Source organism: Protopterus annectens, chromosome 6.part0 (assembly GCF_019279795.1).
Source record: "Protopterus annectens isolate FY-2018-M chromosome 6.part0, PAN1.0, whole genome shotgun sequence".
Taxonomy (NCBI): Eukaryota; Metazoa; Chordata; order Ceratodontiformes; family Protopteridae; genus Protopterus; species Protopterus annectens.
The window spans coordinates 1154483500-1154506104 of NC_056737.1; the positions used below are offsets into that span (position 1 = coordinate 1154483500).

The 22605-nt window shown below is 41.7% G+C and overlaps 1 protein-coding gene across 1 annotated transcript in view; it reads right to left on the reverse strand.

Moving 5' to 3' along the window:
* Positions 1 to 22605, reverse strand: part of LOC122804723 (dipeptidyl peptidase 4-like) — a 1230541-nt gene that overhangs the window by 1001731 nt on the left and 206205 nt on the right. The window contains exon 3 of the mRNA XM_044074775.1: positions 799 to 897. Within this exon, the coding sequence (XP_043930710.1) occupies positions 799 to 897 (99 nt within the window). The remainder of the gene's footprint in view (positions 1 to 798; positions 898 to 22605) is intronic.

Below are 22605 nucleotides of genomic sequence, written 5' to 3' on the forward strand. Positions count from 1 at the left end.
GGTTAAAATCTCTCCCCTTCTGTTCTGTTTCATACAGGCTGTTTAGAGGCAACCTTTGCTTAACATTTTGCTTTATAAAAGACCTTGTGCTTTGTAGCCTACTCTATCCTCGTAGAACAAACAGTATGGTAAATATATAATCCAAAGACCTAAACTCCTGCTGTAAGAGCAATGACTCCCGCTGGTGTAATTGTTTTTTTTTCCTGATGCCATCCTCACCTATGGAATAAATTCCTCCTGCGCATCAAGTAAGGTGCCAGCCTGACTGTCCTCAAAGACAGTTGCAATGATGGGATGGTATGAGTAACCAAAGATTCATGCCCACAATTAAGACAACTGATCTACTGTTCAAAGGGAATTAGTCCATCTACTCTTGTTATTACAAGGGTAATATAACTCAGCTTCCCAGTGGTTCTCCAAATGTCAGCCTGCTGTTAATACAGGAACCTAATAACCTACTGCAGAAGTAAGCAACACTGTGCCGGGAGATCTATATCAGATGTGGACCAGCATGTTATACCCCTTGGTATGAAATGAATAATTTTTATGAAACTGATACTCAGCCAAAATGGCACATAATGAAAAGACATTTTACAGTCTCTTGCAAACAAGAGTAAAATATTTTCAACAGAAATAATGAAATAAGCATGTTCATTTTTAACCACATTTCATTACAGTGTTTGGTTCCTGTAACCTTTTGTTTATAACAGAGAGCTCTCCCACTTCATGTTTTCCAAAAAATTCATAAAACATTCTAAAATATTTAAGAGGTCATAAAAAATTTCAGATTTTAGTTACCTGTTATCCATCGGATGCTGTACGATTTATATCTGATTGTCTCATTGAAGTAATCGCTTAATGTAAAAGTCCTTCGTTTGTCAGCTACATCACTGTTATCTAGAAGAAGAAGAAGACAAAAAATAAAATAAACTGGTATGATTTCATAAATTATAAGCTTGACGTGAACTGTAAACAGATTTTTTTTTTATTCAAAAATTGGTCAACTTATTTTAAAATTGTTTGAGAACTACATTTTCTTAGTGTCTATATTATATTGTCACAAGCTGACAATATCAAATCTGATATTGTCAGCACGACAATATTGAAAGCGTAGAATATCGGCCAGGTAAATGGAAATCTCAATAGGGGGAGATTTCCGTTTACCTCAATGTAGTGCGGTCTCGGAGTTGGTATATTTAAGTAGCGAGGGGTGTGGGGGGGTGCCCTTTAGTTTTTTTTTTTTTGCTGTTGTTTTTTGTTTTTTATCCTCGTTCGATATTTTACTGCATTGATCAATTGTGTTCGATATTTATTGCTTCGATGCAGTAAAATTTCGACGAGGTAATATAAAAGCCTTTTTTAGTGCAACAAAGTGGTACTGGGCAGTAATAGTGCCTATGTTACTTCTAAAGACATATATCTGGAAGGAAACACAAACAGCTATAATCTTGCATTAGCCTGATCAGCAATTCAGTATGCATATGCTATAATTAACTCCATGTCTGAAGGTGTACCATTTTTAGATAAAAATAAAGATTATTCACACAGATTGCTGCAGGGATTATCTTATAGTTAACAGTTTCACAATCAAATGTTACCCTGATTTTTTTTTCATAAGCCAGGCTAAAGTATTAGAAAGGGAAATATTTACAACTATGAGGGCTTAGTCTTGTCAATCCTTTCTGTACCAGGACAGCATCAGGCGTTTCAGTCGAATGTCAAGGATGTGATCTTCTTAACTGAGAGAACTTAAAGGTGATTTCATGGAAATGCATACTAAGCCTGAAATTGTTGTAGTGTGGAGTACTTCCTTTTCTTCATGGTACAGCAATCCCTGTATTAGAATGTATAAGCAGCAGGCTACAGTGGGGTACAATCAGACATGACACCCCCCCAGTAGAAAATGCTGTTTTCGGTAAAACAGAGTTTTACACTTGTACTCTATATACTTTTCAGTGTTTTGGGATGTGCATTATAGAGTCTCAAATTTCTAGTGAATTAGCAACAACTGATAGTAGTACGCTGTAACTATTTGAAAGGATAATTATAGAAATCAAATAAATCTATCACATAATTCTTAATAACTTCTTGTCTTAACCTTGCCTTAACTCTAACACAAGGCGGTTGGCATAATGGTTAAGGTGTTTACCTCACAGACCCAAGGTACAAACTTTGATTCTCAGCTTTGAATGAAAATTCACTAGGCTTAAAATGGCCCAAAAAGTCAGTTAGTCCATTACTAAGCTATGAAAATCAGAAATGTATCTGTCCCAAGAGTTGTTCTCTCTACCATGAATGCAGAGGCTGTACATACTTGCTGCCTTCCATTTAACCTTGGCACATGACGGTAGCCACCATCTTTTCTCTGTAAAGATGGGAAGTGGCTTCTGGCACATTCCTACTGGATCCCTGTATATCCTTTGGAGAGTAAACCATCAGCTCGTATTACCCTATTTGAGCTCCATTTGTTATATTACTGGCTTGCTGCATCATGTTTGTTATTTATAGTGGCATTGTACTAAATACCACTAAAAGCTATACTTCAAAAGGGTCATTTCAGAGCAAGAGAAAGGTTTGAAAACCTGATGAGAATCATATCATAAGCGAAAAGAAAATGTAAGCATTGAGTATATGTTTTCTTGGAATACAAACTATATCAGAGCTTAAGAGGATATTTTGCAAGTCCAGATTGCTGCTAATCTCCATCTGTGACCACCTGCTGCCTCTAAATAAGTAATTAGGTGATATTGCTTGATATTTGTGTAGCACCAGTCACATAATCTGTATTATACAAAATTCACTGTTTTTCAGCGCTACTAGGGTCACAGCTATAATAAGCTCACATAGAACAGCAGAAAAGTAAAGCTTTCTTGTTCTAGTTTCATCACAATGTACACACTCTCTTTTCTTTTGTGCAAGGATAATTGTTCCCTGATTCACACTTCTGCTCCATGTCCACTTTAGGCATAAAAGAATGATTCATTTTCAAAGATATCCTGTCTCTGTAGAAAATGAGACAGGGTTGACTCACCATAAGTGCTATAAGAGCTTGCTGCTCAAATATACTTATTGCAGAGGGCCAGGAGTTGGTAAAGTATTTTCCATGTTTAGAACTTCTTGTCAGCCACATGAGCTAATTTCAAATGGAGCAAGTGTTAGCTTATCTAACACAAAATGAAGATGTCAAGGAAGAGAAGTACGTTGGATAACAGGGAAAGAGTGGAGAAGCGTACAGGAAAATTCCTGCCCAATGTAAAGAAAAGACATCTGTCTTCTAGGCCTTCTAGCATAGGGCACTGGAACAGAATCTTGCCAGTTGATGGTTCAGAGATGAGGCAAAGAGGTCTCCTTGAAGAACTCCCACAGATGGATCAAATCTCGGAAGGCCCACAATCTAGTTTCCAATCATAAAGGTCTGCCGTGGTCCTGCTTAGGTTGTCTTCCACACAATTTTCCTCTGATGGAATGTAGGATGCCGGTAGAATGAGATAGTGCTGTGAAGCTACATCCCAAGTTAACATGGCTAGTCTGCAAATGAGGATAAGACCTGCTTCCCCCTTGCTTGTTGATGTATCACATGACTGTGGTACTGTATGTAACCAGTTGAAGAGGTCCCAGGGACCAAAGATGGTTCAGAGATTTGAGTGCCTTGATCTTGACAATCATCTCATTAATATTTATGTTTGCATCTGTCCTTGCTCATTAATATTTGCATGTTTGCATGTCTCCTTGCTGTCCTTCCCCCTTTGCACTTTCAACCCTCCTGAAACTGCTCCCCAAGCAAAGCATGTGTCTGTGGTTACTGACTGCTTTGGAGCAGGGAGGAAGGGAGAAGGGGGAGACCTTAATTTAAGGATATTTGTTGTCTCCACCAAAAGATTTCACTTCTGACAAAGCCCAGCACTGGGATTTGAAAACATAAAAGGTGTCGCTGCTTGGATGAAAGAGACTTCAGATTCTATTGAATTTCATGTGGAGTCTTGAAAGGGTAACACGAGAACCATAGATGCCATGAGACTCAAAATCGTGAAGTATTCCCTCGCAGTGACTGGTCTGAGTAGAACTCCCCTGGAATAGATCTAAATATAGCTCTATTTTTCTGTTGAAATAAGGGTCCTTCTCCTGAGGTGTCTAAGAGACACCCCACAAACACAACCCTGTGTAAAGAAGTCAAAATAAGGCTTTTGAATGTTCTGTTGGAATCCCAACCAGAATAAGACTCACCCAAGTGAAAAAATCCTGACACATTGAAAAACTCTGCAAAGATAAGTAAATCAACTAAATATGGAAAAATGTGGATATCCTGTAGCCTGCAGTGAGCTATAAATGGAGCGAGACACTTTTTGAATACTCTTGTTGTAGTAGACAGTCTAAAGGGCAAGGCAGAAAACTGATAATGTGATCCAGGCACACAAAACCTTAGGAAATGTCTGAAGTCTGGATTAACAGGGATGTAGTGATAAGCATTTTTTAAGTCTAGTGATGCCAGGAAAATTGAAAGAGGAAGAAGAAGTAACAGGTTGTGAAGGGACATCATTTTGAATTTGGGCACTATCACAACCAGGTTTAGGAAAGAAAGATCTAGAACTGGTCTCTAAGAATTTTCTTTCTTTGGCACTAGGAACATCCTTGAATAAAAACCCTTCTCCACCTGGGAAGAAGGAACTGGTTCTGTCACTCAATGATATAACGTATGACGAAGAACCAGTGGAAATAAAACACTAATCTGGAAGATGAGGACTGAGCCCCTGGAAAGGAGGAATTTCCTCTGACTGCCATCTGTAACCTTGATGAATAATTTTCAGAATCAATTTGTCAAAAAGTATCTGTTGTCAAAGAGAGAAATGGAGATTCAGACTTTCAGGAAGAAAAAAAAGGGACCAGGGTGTGAAGGGTTCACAAGGTCCGTTGGACTATTATTGGTTTTGGGAAGTTTGAGTCTTCTTTTTGGAATCCCCTTGCCATTTCTTTTAAATGTATGTTTACCTGTTTTTTGTTGAGACATTTATTCTGTTATTTTGCCAAAACTGGATGAGGAGAAAGAAAATCCCTTAGAAATTTTGGAAAAGAAAGGCTGAAAATCTTAGAGATTCCATGGATCAGCTTGCCCCTTCATCACACTTTTTAATCAACTAAACTAAATCTCTATCCAAGGGAGAATTTAAAATCTCATTTGTAACATCTGGGAGGTACTGAGAATGCACCCACGCAAACCTCTTTAAAAGAGTATCAGTAGCCATACTCTGGAAAAAGTATCGGCAGAGTCACACACACACTGCAAACAATGAGTAGTGCCCAGTGCAATAGAAGAAACTAAGTTATTTAAAGCAGATTTTCCTCACAAGAAGAAAAGTACAGTTGTGTACACTTACCATAAATGTAGATGTTCGAGTGCATTCACTGTTGCAGTCATGACATCTGGGTTATCTGCCTACAGATATAGCCCTCAGTCGACCTGAATACCAGAGTCTTGGGATTTCTGCGTCGAATACTGTCATTTCTTCCATGATGTCAGGTCGTCAGGGGTATAAAACATGCAGCCGACGCCATTACATCACTTTTTCTTGCCCCAGATATCAGATGCCCCCAAAATAGGAAGCAATTACATGGTATGGAACACCCCCAGCAAAAATCAGATACACATGATATAAGATATGCCAACCAAAAAAGATAGGTAGAAGTAAAGAGAAGTCATGGGGCTGGAGGGAGGGTAACCAGGACTGCAACAGTGAATACACGCGAACATCTACATTTATGGTAAGTGTACACAACTGCACTATGTTCTTCATGTTTCACTGTTGCAGTCATCACATTTTGGTTGATTCCCAAAGCTGAGGAAGGGTGGAGGTAGTTAAGAAGCATTAGGGCTGGCAATCAGGCCTTGTAAGACTGCTGTGGCAAATCCAGCTCTGGATTTAGAAAAGATAGGTAAGTGGTAATGCTTGGTGAAAGTGTGTTCAGAGCTCCAGGTTGCAGCTTCCAGGATGTCCCTGGTAGGAACTCCCCTGAGGAATGCTGTAGAGGTTGACGTACCCCTAGTGGAATGGGTTCTAATCCCCTGTGGGGTAGGTTTTCCATGGTGCTTGTAGCAGAAATGGATGCAGTGTGCTATCCATTTAGAAATGGTTTGCTTTGAAATGGCCTTGCCCTCTGCCCCTGCAGCAAAGTTGACTAGCAGCTGATCAGATTTTCTGAAAGGCTTAGTCCTGTCTAGATAGAACCTAAACTGCCTGTGCACATCCAGGGAGTGCAGGATCCTTTCCCCTTTATTCTGAGGATTAGGGAAAAAAGTTGGCAAATTAATGGATTGGTTTAAAGCCACAGTAGATACCACCTTGGGCATAAATAATGGGTTAGTCCTGGGGGAAACCCTGTCTGCATGGAAGATAATGAAGGGTTCCACGGCCATAAGGACGTGCAATTCACTCTTCTTGCTGAAGTGATGGCTAGAAGTAAAGCTGTTTTCCATGAGAGGAATTTTAACTCTGCTGTGGCAGCAGGTTCAAAGGGTGAAGCGTGAGCTTTTTCAATACAAAGTTAAGGTCCCAGGCAGGAGTGGAAGCTCTCCTGGGGGGGTCTTACATTTTTGGCTCCTCTCAGAAACTGTTTGACCAAAGGATGAGAGAAAAGGAGTGGCTCAGAATTATAATGAGCTGAGATGGCAGAGGCATGAATCTTAATGGAAGAGAATGATAGGCCTTTGTACAGCATTTCTGTTACGTAATCCAGTATATGAGGTAAGCTGGGCACAGTTGTGTCCATTCCCTGAGACTGGCTCCAGGAGCAGTATCTTTTCCACTTTTCTGAATAGGATTTTCTAGTACTAGGCCTCCTTGCCTCAAGGATGACATCCAGCACTTGCTTACTGAGATTTGCTGGTGAAGAATTCAGAGGATGAGCCAGGCTGCTAGGTTCAGGGTTTGTAGCTGGGGGGTGCAAAATCTGGCCCTCCTGCTGGGACAGCATGGAAGGGGTCTGAGGCAGGTGCCATGGTGGCACTACTGTCAAACTGCACAAAAGAGGAAACCAGTGCTGGCATGACCAGTCTGGTGCAATCAGGATTGTCCTTGGCTTGTCCTGTTTGATCTTTAGTAGAACCTTCGAGAGGAGGGGCAGGGGGGGGAGGCATAGATTGAGAGGCTTTCCCAGGTAAAGGACAGGGCATCCACTTTCCAAGCTTGGCTGTGGGGAGTTCTGGTGCAATATTTGCTCAATTGATAGTTCTGAGGGGGAAGCAAAGAGGTCCACCTCTGGTGCCCCCCATCTGTTCCTCAAAAGCTTGAATATTTTGGGTTCCAGTTTCCACTTGTGTGGGTCCATGAGAATTCTGCTTAAGTCGTCTGCCAGTGAATTTAGTTTGACTGGCAGGAATTGAGCTTCAGGTGCACTTGGTTGCTCAAGGCTGTGTTCCACAGAGCCATGGCTAATCTGCAAAGTGGGTAGAAATGGGTTTCCCCCTGCTTGTTTATGTACCACATAATTGTGGTGTTGTCTGTCTTTACCAATAGTTGTCCTGGAAGAATAATTCCTTTGAAGGCTGTTAGAGCATTCTGTACAGCTAACATTTCTTTTTGATTGATATGCAGGTGCATTTGCTTTGGGCTCCATTTGCCTTGAATTCATTGTCCTACCATGTGAGCCCCCCATGCATAGTCTGATGCATCTGTTGTTAGGGTTTGGGTGGCAGGGGAGGTTGAGTGAAAGGGAGTCCCTTGTTATGGTAGCAGGCCTCTGCCCACCAAAGGAACTCTGTCCTTAGGCAAGGAATGATAGGAATCATTGTTTACAGGTCCTGTGAATGTTGACACCAGAGACTTTTTAAGTACCACTGAAGTTTCCTCATATGCAGTCTTGCATATGGAATTAATAGAATACAAGAGGCCATGAACCACATTTATATTTTATGTGGCCTTAAACCAAGTCTCTGTGACTGCACAGATGTCAGCATCTTCTAAGGTGAAGCCTGCTTCCAGTGAATGCAATTTTAGGTTTAGACTCCTAGCATTTAGCAGCATAACCTTGGGGTTGCTTTTTGAAGAAATTTTTACATCAGGAATTTTGATGTTGTGACATTGCCTAAAAAGGCACTATGGGGGAGGCAAGAGCCTTAGCCAGTAACCAAAATCCAGAGGTGACAGATGAAGACCATCTCTGGAAAAGCAGCATTGTCTATCTACCATGTCATCCAAGGCTGACAGGTTCTGGATTCCCTTAGAATGACACCAAAAACTAAGCCAGTTGTTGAAGTCAATCATTTTTTATTTATATTGTGGTATCATTGTAGGTGAAGGTAAAGTGCTGCTCAAGGCTAAGGACATACCTGCCTGGTACACACATTCAGAGAGCTCAGTCATGTCTCTCTTCATATAGTCCAGTGAGGTACATCTCAATTCATTCCCACCAGCATGAACTATGATGGTGTCAAGGTGGATCCAGGCACCTGACAGTCGACCATAACCTTCTCCTTGTCTAGCCTGTTGAGTGGGACATCTGTGTGTCTCACTATACAGTCACCTATGACCAAACAAAAAATGGTTTAGATGTGCTTTGCCTTACGGTCTTTTGTTGGTGAGACACTTGTGCTTGTGTTTTTTTATGTGTATTGAGTGCTGTATGTACTGTATTTGGTGTAGCATGTTTGTATTACGGAGGTCACTGGTGTTTAGGTACATTTCTGGTGAGTACCTCTGCATATGATGTTTTTCTGTTGAGAGTGTGGTTTGTGCAGGAGGTGTAGTATGTGGGCTGACAACCTGTTCAGTGTCACTGTTCTGTGAACAAGAGAGCGAGGATTCCAAATTCTTAGTGTATATGAATCTGGCCTGGGTTACCTGGGATAACTCTGTTGAGTGAAAGGTGGATGTAAAACCAGACAACCCATCAAACATGAACTGAGAATTGCCACTGACAGGATGCAGCTTGGAAGTGGATGACTTGATGGTACGAAGGAGGCTAGACATTCTATGTATCCAAGACGCAAGATGGAAGGGCAGTGCAGCAAAGCCACTTTTCTTGGGATCCAGAGTCTACTACTCAGTATGGGGATAGGCTAGAGGTGATGTGGGAATTGTGGTGAGATAGAGGCTTTAGAAGGCAGTGAGGGATATTGTCAGAATTAATGTCAGACTAATGACTCCAGAGTAGTAATAGGGCAGTGTTCATAATCTCAGCCTATGCCCCACAGCTTAGTTGTAATATTGTGGAAAAGAGGGCATTCAGACAGCAGTTGTAGGATGCAGGACCTATTAGATAAAGCAGGGCAACATGAATTGGTGTTGATAATGGGTGACTTGAATGCACATATTGGGAAAGACAGAACAGGATATGAGGACTGCCTGTGTCCACACAGGTGGGGCAACAGAAATAAAGAAGGAGAAGCCATTCTAGACTTCTGTCTGGCAAATGGCTTGATAGTAGCCAACACATGGTTCAGAAAGAGACAATCATGCGATCACATACAAGAGTAGCCAGCATGCAACTCAGGTATGACTTCCGCTTAGTAAGGAAAAGGCACTGGGGTGGAATCCATGATTGCAAAGCCATTCCCAGTGAAACAGTCAGCTCACAGCATAAACCACTGGTTGCCCCAATCACTTGCAAGCAGTGGTCACAGAAGGGTCTAAGGTCAACAGAAACCAGGCTGAAGACCTAGAAGTTGACTGGAGAGAAAGTATTTCCCCCCAAGAAGAGGAGGAGATAGGTGGAGTTGAAGAAGAATGGCAGCGCCTCAAAACAGCATGTGTTACGACTACAGAACAAATATGTGGTCGAGCCAAGTATGGAAATAATGTACATAAGGAAAGTTGGTGGTGGAATGCAGAAGTCCAGGAAGTCATCAAAAGAAAGAAAGCGTGCAGGAAAAAGTGGGAGACAGAAAAGACTGACCAGGCTAGGAAGGAATACTGGTTGGCTAACAAAGAAGCTAAGAAAGGAGGTGCAATAGCAAAGAATAGGGCATTGGAGGCACGCTACCAACTTCTGGAAAGTAACTCAGTATGTGGTACAAGGAAACTATGCCAGGTTGCAAGGCAAAGACAAAGATAAAGACAGTCAGACACCCTTCATAAGGGATGCCAGCAACAACCTGCTCACCAGTCCAGAGGACATCAAAGACAGATGATAAGAGTATTTCCAGCAGCTTCTGAATGAAGAAAACCCCAGAGAAGCTGTACTGCCCCAGAAATAGCCTGCAATGAGAGAAGATGTGGAGCCCACCCTAGAAGAATTAAGAATAGCACTAAGGAAAATGAAGTCAGGGAAAGCAGCAGGATCAGATGAGGCAGATATGATAAAGATGCTGGGTGAGCTAGGGGAGAAATGGCTCCCGAGGGTGCTCATAGCAGTGTGGAGAGAAAGGTGTATCCCAGATGGCTGGAGAATAAACATACTCATGCCAGTGTACAAGAACAAAGAGGACAACTGTGGGCAGTACAGAGGTGTCAGACTCCTATCACACTGCATGAAAGTTCTGGAGAGGGTGATTGATAAACGGATATACTGAGTAGTAGAAGGTAAGATGGGAGATGAGCAGTTCAGATTCAGATCAGAATACAGCACAATGGACCTGATGTTTGCAATGAGACAGATAGCATCCACTTCTAGCCATTGGGGGGGGGTCATACTGAGAGAATGATATGCATATGCAAGTGTGTACCTCTGTCCCATTTCAAGTCATATAAAAAAGACAAAAGTAATATCTGTCGTGTAGCGTATGCAGATGTTAAGGAAGTAACATCCGCCTCAAAACTCTGTTGCTCTAATGTCCAGGACTTATATTTAATTTTGATGGAAAGTTAGCTCATACATACAAACAAGTCACATTTAAAGTGTTTGTGTGTGTGTGTGTGTGTGTGTGTGTGTGTGTGTGTGTGTGTGTGTGTGTGTGTGTGTGTGTGTGTGTGTGCTTGTGTGTGTGTCCCTTAAAATTATGCAACAGTTAAATTTAATTATGTCTCTCTATCAATTATTTTATAGGATAAAATGTCACAATCGGTTAATAGAAAAAAAACACAGAAATGCTTTACCAAGTAAAAGCTAGATTTAAATGAAATGAAACATGATTACTGTATCTTATGACAATTCCTGGCAGCATTTTTGCAGCAGTGATACAGCATATGCATAAAAGAACAGCAGGTTATATAACAAGCCCTGAAAGTATAAATTAGTGACAATTTCAAATATAAACAGACACTGGGGCAGCTGTGGTGGTGCAGCAGTTAACATTGTTGCCTCACTGCAAGAGGTCCTCCGGTTTGATTCTCAGCTGGGGTGCCTTTTGTGTGGAGTCTGCATGTCCTCCTTGTGGTGATCTGAGTTTCCTCTGGTTTCCTCCCACATTCCAAAGTCATGCAGTAGGAGGACTGGGCACTCTGGCTGTAGGTGTGAGAGTGAGTGTTACGGATGAACTACTGTGGCAGGGCTAGCCACCTGGTGGTTTAAATGTTGGCTTGAAATAATTGTCACTGTTGAAGTGACACCCCACTCCCATGGGAAAAAGGGGTTGAGAATGGATGGGTGGATTCTAGAAACAGACATGATGAATAGAACAGATATGATAAAAAAGAAATGTGGGGCTCCCCTTTGTAAAAATCTGTTATTTTCTTTCAAGAGGCAGTGACAGACTATCAGTCTATAGTGGATAGGGGTGTGTACAATCATTTCAAGAAGTGATACATGTGAGAAGGTGAGGGTAGCTATGTAAGGCCTAGGTATACTGCCTGGATAATGCTGGTAAATCATGTGCTGTCCTCTGTCATCAACTTCCAATATTCACATATTGTAAAAAAATTACATGCTGCATATGAATAGAAATAAATATTTATACACTGTTGCCTACATATATTTTATCACCCTTTATAAACCTCTGTAAGCAAATTGCACAGGTGCAAGCAAGAAAAACAAGTTTTCAGTGTAATAGATAGAAGCTGAAAAATACATTTTTAAGCAGGAATTATAATGGTGGAAACTGTAAATACCAGCACACATATTTCCAAACATAATCTGTTAGCAAGTGAATTAGTAACTGAAAAACCTCTGTTTCTAGTTCATAACGGTGCAGTCGGACAGCTGGTTTAATGAGAATACAGCCCTCCACTCACATGAAGACCGAAGGGCTGACCTGGGATAGGTGTGAGGCTTTTTTAAAGGGCTAAAGCAAGTTTAAACATTTCTTCTGTCATTTAATACAGATATGACTACTGCAACTGTAATGTCTAAAACAAATACACTAACTGCAGTTCAGATGTGCCACCACCAAAGAAAACTAATCACCTCTCAGTACTAAGCTTCTGTTTTTTCTGTTATTTTACAATAGAAATAACTGAGAAATATTTGAGATTAACATACGTCAGGTATGAATCTACTCCTTTGACTATAATAACATCACATTAATCCTAGCTGACAGGTTCAGCACAAACTTCTCCCCCCCCCCACCAAAAGGGCAAATATCTATCCCAGCAGAGTGCTGCCCCCCTGACATCTCAGATGCTCAGGTAAGAGCCGCCCTCTCCAAAGCAAAAAAAACAGCATCAATGGGACCAGACGGTGTCCCGGGCTGCGTCCTACATGAACTCCAAGAAGAACTAAACCCAAACATAAAACTACAGTTCAATCTCAGCCTTACTACAGGATATGTGCCCAAAGAGTGGCATACAGCAACAGTGATCCCTCTCCATAAAGGTGGTGCCTCAACAGATCCTGGAAACTATCACCCCATAAGCCTGACTAGCTTGGTCTGCAAAGCTATGGAAAGGATCATCATGGACCTCATAAATAAAGATATTGGAGACCTATAGACACTGGATCCTACCCAGTTTGGCTTTGTTAAGGGTAGATCCTGCCTCTTAAACCTGGTTGATTTCTTTGAAACAGTCACCAAGGCCATTGACGAGGGGAAGGTGGTCCACACAGCCTACCTGGACCTCGCAAAAGCCTTCGATACAATATCCCACTCGGGCATTATAATAAGCTCACCAGCTTAAATATAAACCCCTATGTCACTAGATGGATTGCAAACTGGCTCAAGGACAGAACCCACATGGTTAGAATTGCTGGAGCCATGTCAGACTCCAAACCAGTTACAAGTGGTGTCCCACAAGGCTCAGTCCTGGGACCTCTCTTGTTCGGTATATATTTCTCGGAGGTACAGGCCAACACGGAAGGACTGTGGCTGACCAAGTTCACAGATGACTACAAACTAGGCACCATAATCGACTCTCCAGCCGACACAAGCATCCTCCAAAAGGGCCTCATAGAAACAGACAACTGGTGCCAGAGCCATGGCCTCAAGCTAAATGCCAAATGTCATCCCCTTTGGCAAAAACAAAGTGCCCACAAATTACCACATAGGTGGTAATCCATTAAGTACAGAAGAAGTAATTAGGGACCTGGGGACCCAAGTTGATAACAATCTCTCATTTGACAACCACGTGGCCAAAGTGGTTAGAAAAACATTTTATATAGTCCACCTAATCATGAAGGGATTCACATCTAGATCAGGGGAGGTCATTGTGCCTCTTTACTCATCCCTCATCAGGCCCATAATTGAGTACAATGCCCCTTTTGGGATGTACCTTACCAGACACCTGCAGCAACTGGAAAGACCCCAAAGCATTACCTCACCAAGAGGATCAAAGGGCACAAACAGATGCCATATGCTGCCCAGTTAAAGAAACTCCAGCTCTACTCAGTGGCATACCACCTGTTCAGAGGCGATCTGTGCCTGACGTATAAAGCCATGTCCAACCCGGAATTAATGGACATGCTGCACCTAAGAAAATCCAAATCCCATCGAGCTCTGGCTCGAGAGTTGAACCTCAGCACTGAAATAAATAGGACATGCTGGAGGGACAGATTCATAACCCAGAGGTTCCCTTCACTCTGGAATAAAATCCCAGTCCAGGTTAGGCAGAGTCCCTCATTGACTCTCTTCAAGAGTAATCTTGATGAGTGGATGGGAGATCGTAGGTTTACCCCGGGTATCACTTCTGTGTCACTGTTAGACAGAGGCACAGTATACTAACCTCGAAAAAGGGCATAGCAAAATAAATTTAAAATGGGTGGCGAAAGCCAAACACATTCTGGCTAGGCTTATAAATGCCCTAGGGCAGATAGCCTAGTATGAACCTATGAACCTATGAACAAATAAAAGAATATCTGTTTAGAAACTGTATTTTGTGCATCTTGTAACAGCATCCATTTTCTGAGATTGACATGCCTGGCAAAAATGAAAGCTACCAACATCACATGAAGAAGACTACAGCTGCCTAAATTTCTTACTGAGAATGAATACTCTGAAATGACCTTTCAGCTTTCAGATCTCTTTTTTACTGTTGAACTGCTCATTGGGCAGTTTTTCATATTGTAAAATATGTAAAGATCGAGCTTATAAGATATAAAGATGCTGATCACCATCATCATTTTCTTCCGGCTGTTCCCATTAGGGGACGCCACAGCTGTTCATCTTCCTGTAAAAATGCTGATGTTATAGAATAAGAAAATGAGCAGCTGTATCCATCCTTTGAAGAGTTACAGACGCCTCTTTTTAACTAATGAGATTACCAAATCAACATTTCCCATCATACTATTATTTACAAGTTAAAAATGTTCCCAGTACAGTTTTTTAAATTAAATGCTTTAGTTCCGGGCAAGGATTTCACTTTGTTCCGTAATAAACTCTGCACTGCTGAAATAAAAGGAAGATTGCTCTTAGGTAAAGAAAATGTTTCACAACCTTATCAGTTGTTTAGATTAAGAACATTAACTGAAAATGTTGCCTCACTAACCTAGAGAAACAAGTTATTGCTGCAGGTTATAAGCAGCTTCTGACCTGCTGTCACTTGCACTGTTCTGTGAACAAGTTTTCTGACTTGACTTTAACTAATGCTGAGTGAGATAAAACACTAAGACTCTGAGAATTTATACTTGAATACCAAGGTAAGAATAAATCAGCCTTCATAACCATATTCTCTTCTAAGTAAATGGGCATTTTACAGTGTTCTTATAGGGAGTAGATTTACATTACAGTTGGTGAAACAGCACAGGTATATCATCATAAGATACTCTAGAACCGAACGGCTATTGCTTCCCCCCACTGGACCTTGGTCAGACTATAGTATAAGCACATTATGCAGATATGGATGTCACATAAGGAAAAGGACATCAGGCTGCTGGAAGGAATTCTGAGGAAAATTTCAGAAGCATTTGTGGGATAAAGAGGAAGCAACATGAACAAAGGACAGAAGAGCTAAAAGCAGGGCATGATATCATGTCCGCAACTTCAAAGGCAATGCACAATTGTGTACGGAACTCATTGTAAATGGAGCCAGCTATACTGAGCCAGGAAAGTATAAGAAACTTACTGGCCAACAAATTCAGCTCCAACTTTACCCCTCTCTCCCCCCTCAACTTTCCCTCAGTAAATATCATCAAGTATAACTCCCCCCTACTATCACTAGGGAACAGGTCCTTAATGCTCTCTGTAAGACCAAGAACACTGCATCAATGGGCCCAGACAATATTCCAGGATGCCTTCTAAATAGCATGAAACATGACCTATCAGGGCCTCTGGAATTACTATTTAACTATAGCCTCCAAACAGACATCATGCCTTATGAATGGAAAAAGGCAACTGTCATCCCTCAGCACAAAGGTGGGCCATCTACAGACCTTGCAAACTACAGACCCATAACTCTCACTAGTCTTATATGTAAAGCCATGGAAAGAATTATCATGGAGATAATCAATAGAGATATAGTAAATCTCCAGACACTGGATCCAATCCAGTTTGGTTTCGTCAAGGGCAGATCATGCCTACTCAACCTGGTGGACTTCTTTGAGAAGATCACCAAAGCAATGGATGAAGGCAAAATCATTCGCACTGCCTACCTTGACCTGGCCAAGACATTTGACATAATGCCCTACACAGGCATTGTTGACAAACTCAAGAGGTTAGGTATAAACCTGTATGTTACCAAGTGGATAGGCAACTGGCTCCCAGACAGGACCCAGGAAGTTAGAACTGTGGAGTCTACCTCTACAAAGAGGCCAGCCACAAGTGGAGTCCCTCAGGGATCAGTCCTTGGACTGCTCCTTTTTGGCATTCACTTCTCAGAAGTCAAGGCCAATGTCAGTGGTCTCTGGCTGACTAAATTTGCAGATGATTGCAAATTAGGAGCTGTCATTGAATCTCACATTGACACAAATGTTCTCCAGGAGGGCTGACACAGACAAACAACTGGTGTCAGAACCATGGACTAAAACTAAATGCCAATAAATACATAATAGTATCCATTGGGAAGTTATCCATTGCTGGTGACTATCATATTGACAAAACACTCTTTAGAGTTGACCCAGTAGTCAGCGACTTAGGGACACACATAGATAGTCATCTAGCATTTAATCATCACGTGTCTACAGTGGTGAGGAAATCATTCTATGTTGCCGAACTTATAAACCAAGGTATGGCATCTAAGTCCAAGAAAGTCATTGTTCCACTATATTTGGCATTCATCAGACCTATCATTGAGTATAATGCCCTCTTTGGTATGTACCTAACCAGGGATATATAACAATTGGTGTAGTCCATAAAATGACTTTAGCTTATAGTCAATAAACACGGCCAAGGGTTGTGTTTTTGAGCCAGCTGATGCTACAATTGGCCTCAGCCTTCTGCAAGTTCTTATGGACCTTGGGGATTTTGATGATTCCTAATTGTTTTCATGTTTAGGAGATTCTATACACTTTTGTAAATAATATTTGTGTACATACATTTTTGTAAATAATTGTAAATATTTTTACCAAATCGGCTGGCCAAGAAATTAATTTTATTATAATTTAAAAAAAAAAAAAGTTTTTTTTTTTTTTAAAGAAAGGGCATTCCTCTTTAAGAATGCCCTTTGCATTCCGTTTTAGGCACTGGCCCGGAACCATAGGGCGAGGAGGAGGGAAGCACACTCCCACTTTTACAGCTGCAAGACCAGACTCATAGGTGTGCTGCACGCTACGTAATTTAAAACACAAAAGTGCGCGGAAAAAAAAAATGATTGCATCAGTTCCTGGTAGCCACACTAAGTCAACTCCCATGGGTCGGTAAGCTCCATTTCATTTCTATATCGTCCATTCAACTGTGTCTGTAAGCTGTACTCTATATTTTGCACAACTGTCTCTGTTAAAATCCGTTGTGCATCTTATTTTTGCTATCTAGTTTGCTTAACTAGAAGGAAGGGGATTTTACAAGTGTAAGGCTAAGCTGTATTCTATACTTTGCAGATTAAACTCTGTTGTTCTTTGCTAATGCTTCGTGGAATTTACCAGTGTTATGTTATCTCATTTTGCTGGGCCAAAGTCTGTTCAGTAAGGGGAATTTACAAGTGTAAGCTGTACTCTATATACTTTGCAAATTAAAGTCCGCTGTGCTGCTTAGTGAGATTTACGAGTGTTATCTCGTTTTGCTTTACCAAAGTCTCTTGTAACTTATTTTTGTTATCTAGTTTTGCTTAACTACAGGGAAGGGGGATTTACGAGTAGAAGGCTAAGCTGTGTGGGAGCGTGTTGTGTGTGCCACTCGGGAAGCTTACAGACTGCACTAATTTCAATACAGTTTTGTGAAGGTGTAAGCAAGGACCCAGAGGAACCAAACCAAAGCAAACCAAAACAATGAAAATAAAAGTAAACATTGTACTGCAAGAAAATGCTTTCACCTTTTGCCGGTACATCTGTTTCAATTGGTAGACTGCTGTTAACACCAAGAAACTATCTGCACAGAGAGGGGTTGGATTTTGTTTTTTTGTAAGTTTAGTTTGCTATTTAACATTTTAAAGAATTTCTGTTTTTTGTATTTGCTGGTGGAGTTGTCTTCATGTTCCGTAGTTTTCTTTCCTTTTTTAACACTGTAGCGTTGTCACCTCACAGTAAGACGCTGTCCGGTTCGATTCTCAGCTAGAGAGTCTTCTGCGTGGAGACATGCATGAGTGGGCATACCTTCGTTGAAGGTTGTGCATCAGGGATGGCAACTCAGCATGTAAAAATCAACTGCCAATCATTAGTGGACCGGAGTTCTGATGTGGCGACCCCTAAATGGGAAAAGCCGAAAGACACAACAACTCAGTAATGTCATCAGTAGGTTTAGTGTACAGCCTTCCTAACCCCTTAGTATCCCTGCCAGCTTCACTGCATTACTTACTTATCTTGTCCTAAGGGTGTGAGATTATTGTTTTGTTTTAACTCATTCTGTTTCTTCATCTTTGTGTTCCAACCAGCTTGAAAGACTCTCTTGTGGTAAACATGGCTTATATGTGGTGTGCAAATCCATTCCCTGAACTCTTCATATCTGATCCATCATCAGTGTTTCCCAGAGGTATGTGATTTAATTACTGCAGCAGTATTTTCCTGTCTACCAGCAGCATACTTTCATCAAGGCAATGTGTTTTGAGATAGGTACTTGATAGCTATTCTGTACACCATAGTTGACATCTGTTCTGCTATACTGTAACATACAGCTTCACTGCAAAAGTATCAGCTGACATCTGACACTTGCATAACTATGGGAATCAGTAATTGTACACTTTTCCTGTAATTTAAAAATGAAGAAGAGGACATGTTGCAGGCCTGGAACATTGCACAGCTGGAAGAAAGCCAGTAATGAGGTTCTGAGCTTTGGGGTGCATTCAGGAGAGCTTTCATGTTGTACCCTTTAGCTGAATGAAATTGTTTTTTTTTTTCCTCTTCTCATGGAGTTTGAGCTAGAGAGATCAAGTTAGAGCTTTCTGTTTACTTTTGAGACCAACATGTTTAGAACCATAATTCATTGGAAATGTTAGATGATTTTTCTTTTTTTATGAAACACGAGGCTTAAATGGCTTCTGAAATTTTGAACAGATGGGAATTTTGTTGCATATCTGCTTCCTTGTACTGTTCTTTAGTATTAGGTCTAATCATGCATAAGTTTACTACTAATACTGCTCATTTTGGAGGTATTATATCTACTGGAATACATTAAGTCCTGCCACATGCTGTTGCAGTAAGACATGAGGACTGTAGCAAATGTATCCTAATGCAGGGTTAGAGGTGTAATAAGACTTGAGACCAGCAAGCAGGTTGTTTTTATACAGTACATCGTATGTAGTGCATTAGCCCACTTGGCTGTTAAATATTCACCCCTGCCAGGTTTCAAAGCTCAGCTCCTGTTAACTACAGCATAGTGCAATTAGCCCACTTGGCCTTTCAGCTATGTGGCTCATACAGTTAGCAGGGTCCACTTCCAAAATTGAGTACTTTTTTTTTTCACCTTTGAGGAAGAACATCACTGTTTCTAGTGCCAGGAATCACTCCTGATTTTTCTGGACCTCATCCAAAACCCTCCTGTTGCCTGAGACAATATTGGGTGTCCCTATACAGCATCACACTCATGGCCATAGAATTTTTTTTTTATTTATGTCCTACCTATTTTTTGCCCCAACACTCTGTGTGTAATGACATAAGGCCATTACTGTTAAATGAACATCTGTTGAGGCATGATCCATTATTCTGTAGGTATGGTATGCATGTCTGTTATCACCACTAGGACTTCTGTTACTGCTTTTGACCCCTACTGCCTTGCTGGTATAGGTGAGATGATAAAATACTCCAGCCTTTCTTACCCCACCCTTGAGTCTCTCAAGTACCAGGCTTTCTATATGAACCCATGTCACTTGGGAGACTGTCAGGGATCCTTCCATCAGTATGTACAAATGGCCAATAAAATTGATCACATTTTTAATATTATGTCGCTGCTGTTAAGACAGAAAATATGGCTTACTTCAATATACAATACATGAAAGAGTGGAGCAACAATATACACTCACAGTATTTGTTTATGTACCTTTGTTCATAGGTTCATAGGTTGATACTAGGCTATCTGCCCTAGGGCATTTATAACCTAGCCAGAGTGTGTTTGGCTTTCGCCACCCTTTTAGATTAGTTGACTGTGCCTCTGCATAGTAGGTCACAGAAGGTAGCCCTTTTAAGGTTAGTTTACTGTACCTCTGTCAAGCAGGGACACAGAAGAGATCCCAAGGATAAACTTACGTTCTCCCATCCACTTGTCAAGATTTCTCTTGAAGAGGGTCAGTGAGGGGCTCTGCCTAACATGGATTGGGATTTTGTTCCAGAGTGAGGGAAGCCTCTGGGATATGAATCTGTCCCTCCAGCATGTTCTATTTATTTCTGTGCTGAGGTTCAAGTCCCTGGAGCGTGTAGCTCTAAGGGATTTGGATTTCCTGAGGTGAAGCATGTCCATTAATTCTGGGTTGGACATGGCTTTATACGTCAGACACAGATCACCTCTGAGTAGGTGGTACGCAACTGAGTAGAGCTGGAGTTTCTTTAGCCGAACTGCATAGGGCATCTGTTTGAGCCCCTTGATCCTCTTGGTGAGATACTTTTGGGGTCTTTCCAGTTGCTGAAGGTGTCGTGTAAGGCACATACCTAACGGGGCATTGTACTCAATTATGGGCCTGATAAGTGATGAGTAGAGGGGCACAATGACCTCTCTTGATCTAGATGTGAACCCTTTTATAATAAGGTGGGCTATATAGAAGGTCTTTCTAACTACTTTGGCAACGTGATTGTCAAAGGAGAGATTGCTCTCTACTTGGGTCCCCAAGACCCTAATTACTTCTTCCATACTTAATGGATTACCACCTATGTGGCAATTTGTGAGCACTTTGTTTTTCCCAAAGGGGATGACTATGCACTTTTTGGCATTTAGCTTTAGGCCATGGCTCTGACACCAGTTATCCATTTCTGTGAGACCCTTTTTGAGGATGGTTGTGTCAGCTGGAGAGTCGATTACAGCACCCAGTTTGCAGTCATCTGCGAACTTGGTCAGCCATAGTCCACCCGTGTTAGCCTGTACCTCTGAGAAACATATACCGAACAAGAGAGGTCCCAGGACTGAGCCTTGTGGGACACCACTTGTAACTGGTTTAGAGTCTGACATGGCATCTGCTATTCTGACCATATGGGTTCTATCCCTGGGTTGATATTTAAGCTGGTGAGCTTATTTATGATGCCCGAGTGGGGTATTGTGTCGAAGGCTTTTGCGAGGTCCAGGTAGGCTGTGTGGACTACCTTCCCTTCATCTATGGCTTTGGCAACTGTTTCAAAGAAGTCGACCAGGTTCAAGAGGCAAGATCTGCCCTTAACGAAGCCGAATTGGGTAGGATCCAGTGTCTGGAGGCTTCCAATGTCTTTGTTTATGACTTCCATGATGATACGCTCCATAGCTTTGCAGACCAGGCTAGTCAGGCTTATAGGGCGATAGTTTCCGGGGTCTGTTGTGGCACCACCTTTGTGGAGTGGGACCACTGTTGCTGTACGCCATTCCTTGGGTACATATCCTGAAGTAAGGCTGAGACTGAACAGTGACTTTATATGAGGGTTTAGTTCTTCTTGGAGCTCATGTAAGACACAGCCCGGGACACCGTCTGGTCCCATTGATGCTGTGTTTTTTTGCTTTGGAGAGGGCAGCTCTCACCTGTGCATCTGTGATCTCAGGAAGGCTACACTCTGTTGGGATAGACATTTGCTGTTTTGGGGGGGAAGGGGGAGAGAAGTTTGCACTGAACCTTTCTGCCAGGATGTTGGCAATGTCTGTGGGTTCAGTGTATTTTTTGTCATTTTGCACTAACTCAGAGCATATCTGGGAGTTGCCTCCCAGGATTCTGACATAACTAAAGAAGGCCTTGTGATTATCTTTAGTGTCTTGTGCAATTTTTCTTTCGAAGCTGCCCTTAGATGATTTTATGAGGTATCGTAGTTTCTTGCTAGTACTGATCAGTGACGCCTTCCCTTTTTGGGATTTTGCTCTGTCATGTAGTAGCTTTCTCCTTCTGTTGCATAGCTTATTTATGGCCAGGGTCCACCAGACAAGTCTCCTGCCTTTGGAGGAGTGAGTCTTGGTTTTATTTGGGATAGCATGCTCCATGCATTCCTGTAGGTTTCCATAGAATGCTTTCGTAAAGGATTCTACATTTTGGGCCGTATATTCCACTGACCCGGGGGCTTTGAAGGATTCCACCTCAGTTTTGAGAAGTGTGAAGTTTGCTTTTGAGAAGTTCTTCACCGTGGTTTCCTTGACTAGGGGTGGAGATGGAATATGGATGTCCAGTGAGATTTGTTTATGGTCTGATCTTACCAATGAGGGGTGTACCTCTGGTGTGGAACATAGAGACCCCATGTTGGTGATGACCAGATCCAATATGTTTTTCCCTCTTGTGGGAGTGGTGACCATTTGTTCCATAGCATTTGAGTTTATAAATTCTAGGAACCGTTAGGTGAGGGTATTTGGGCTTGCTTAGTTTTCCCATTCGATGTTTGGGTAGTTGAAGTCACCCAGTATAATAGTGTTTGGAGAGACCTTCATATTTTCCAGTGTTCTCAGGAAAGCCAAGTGAGGTTCCTGTGTTTGGAGGGGTGGTTTGTAGCAGGCTATAAACTGAAAGGCATTTTTTCCCACTGTTAGTTGCACATGGATGGTCTCCAATGCTTTGTGCAGTGCCACTAACCTGAAGGTGTGGGTATCTTTGATAAATATGGATACTCCCCCTCCTTTTGTGGTTCGGTCTG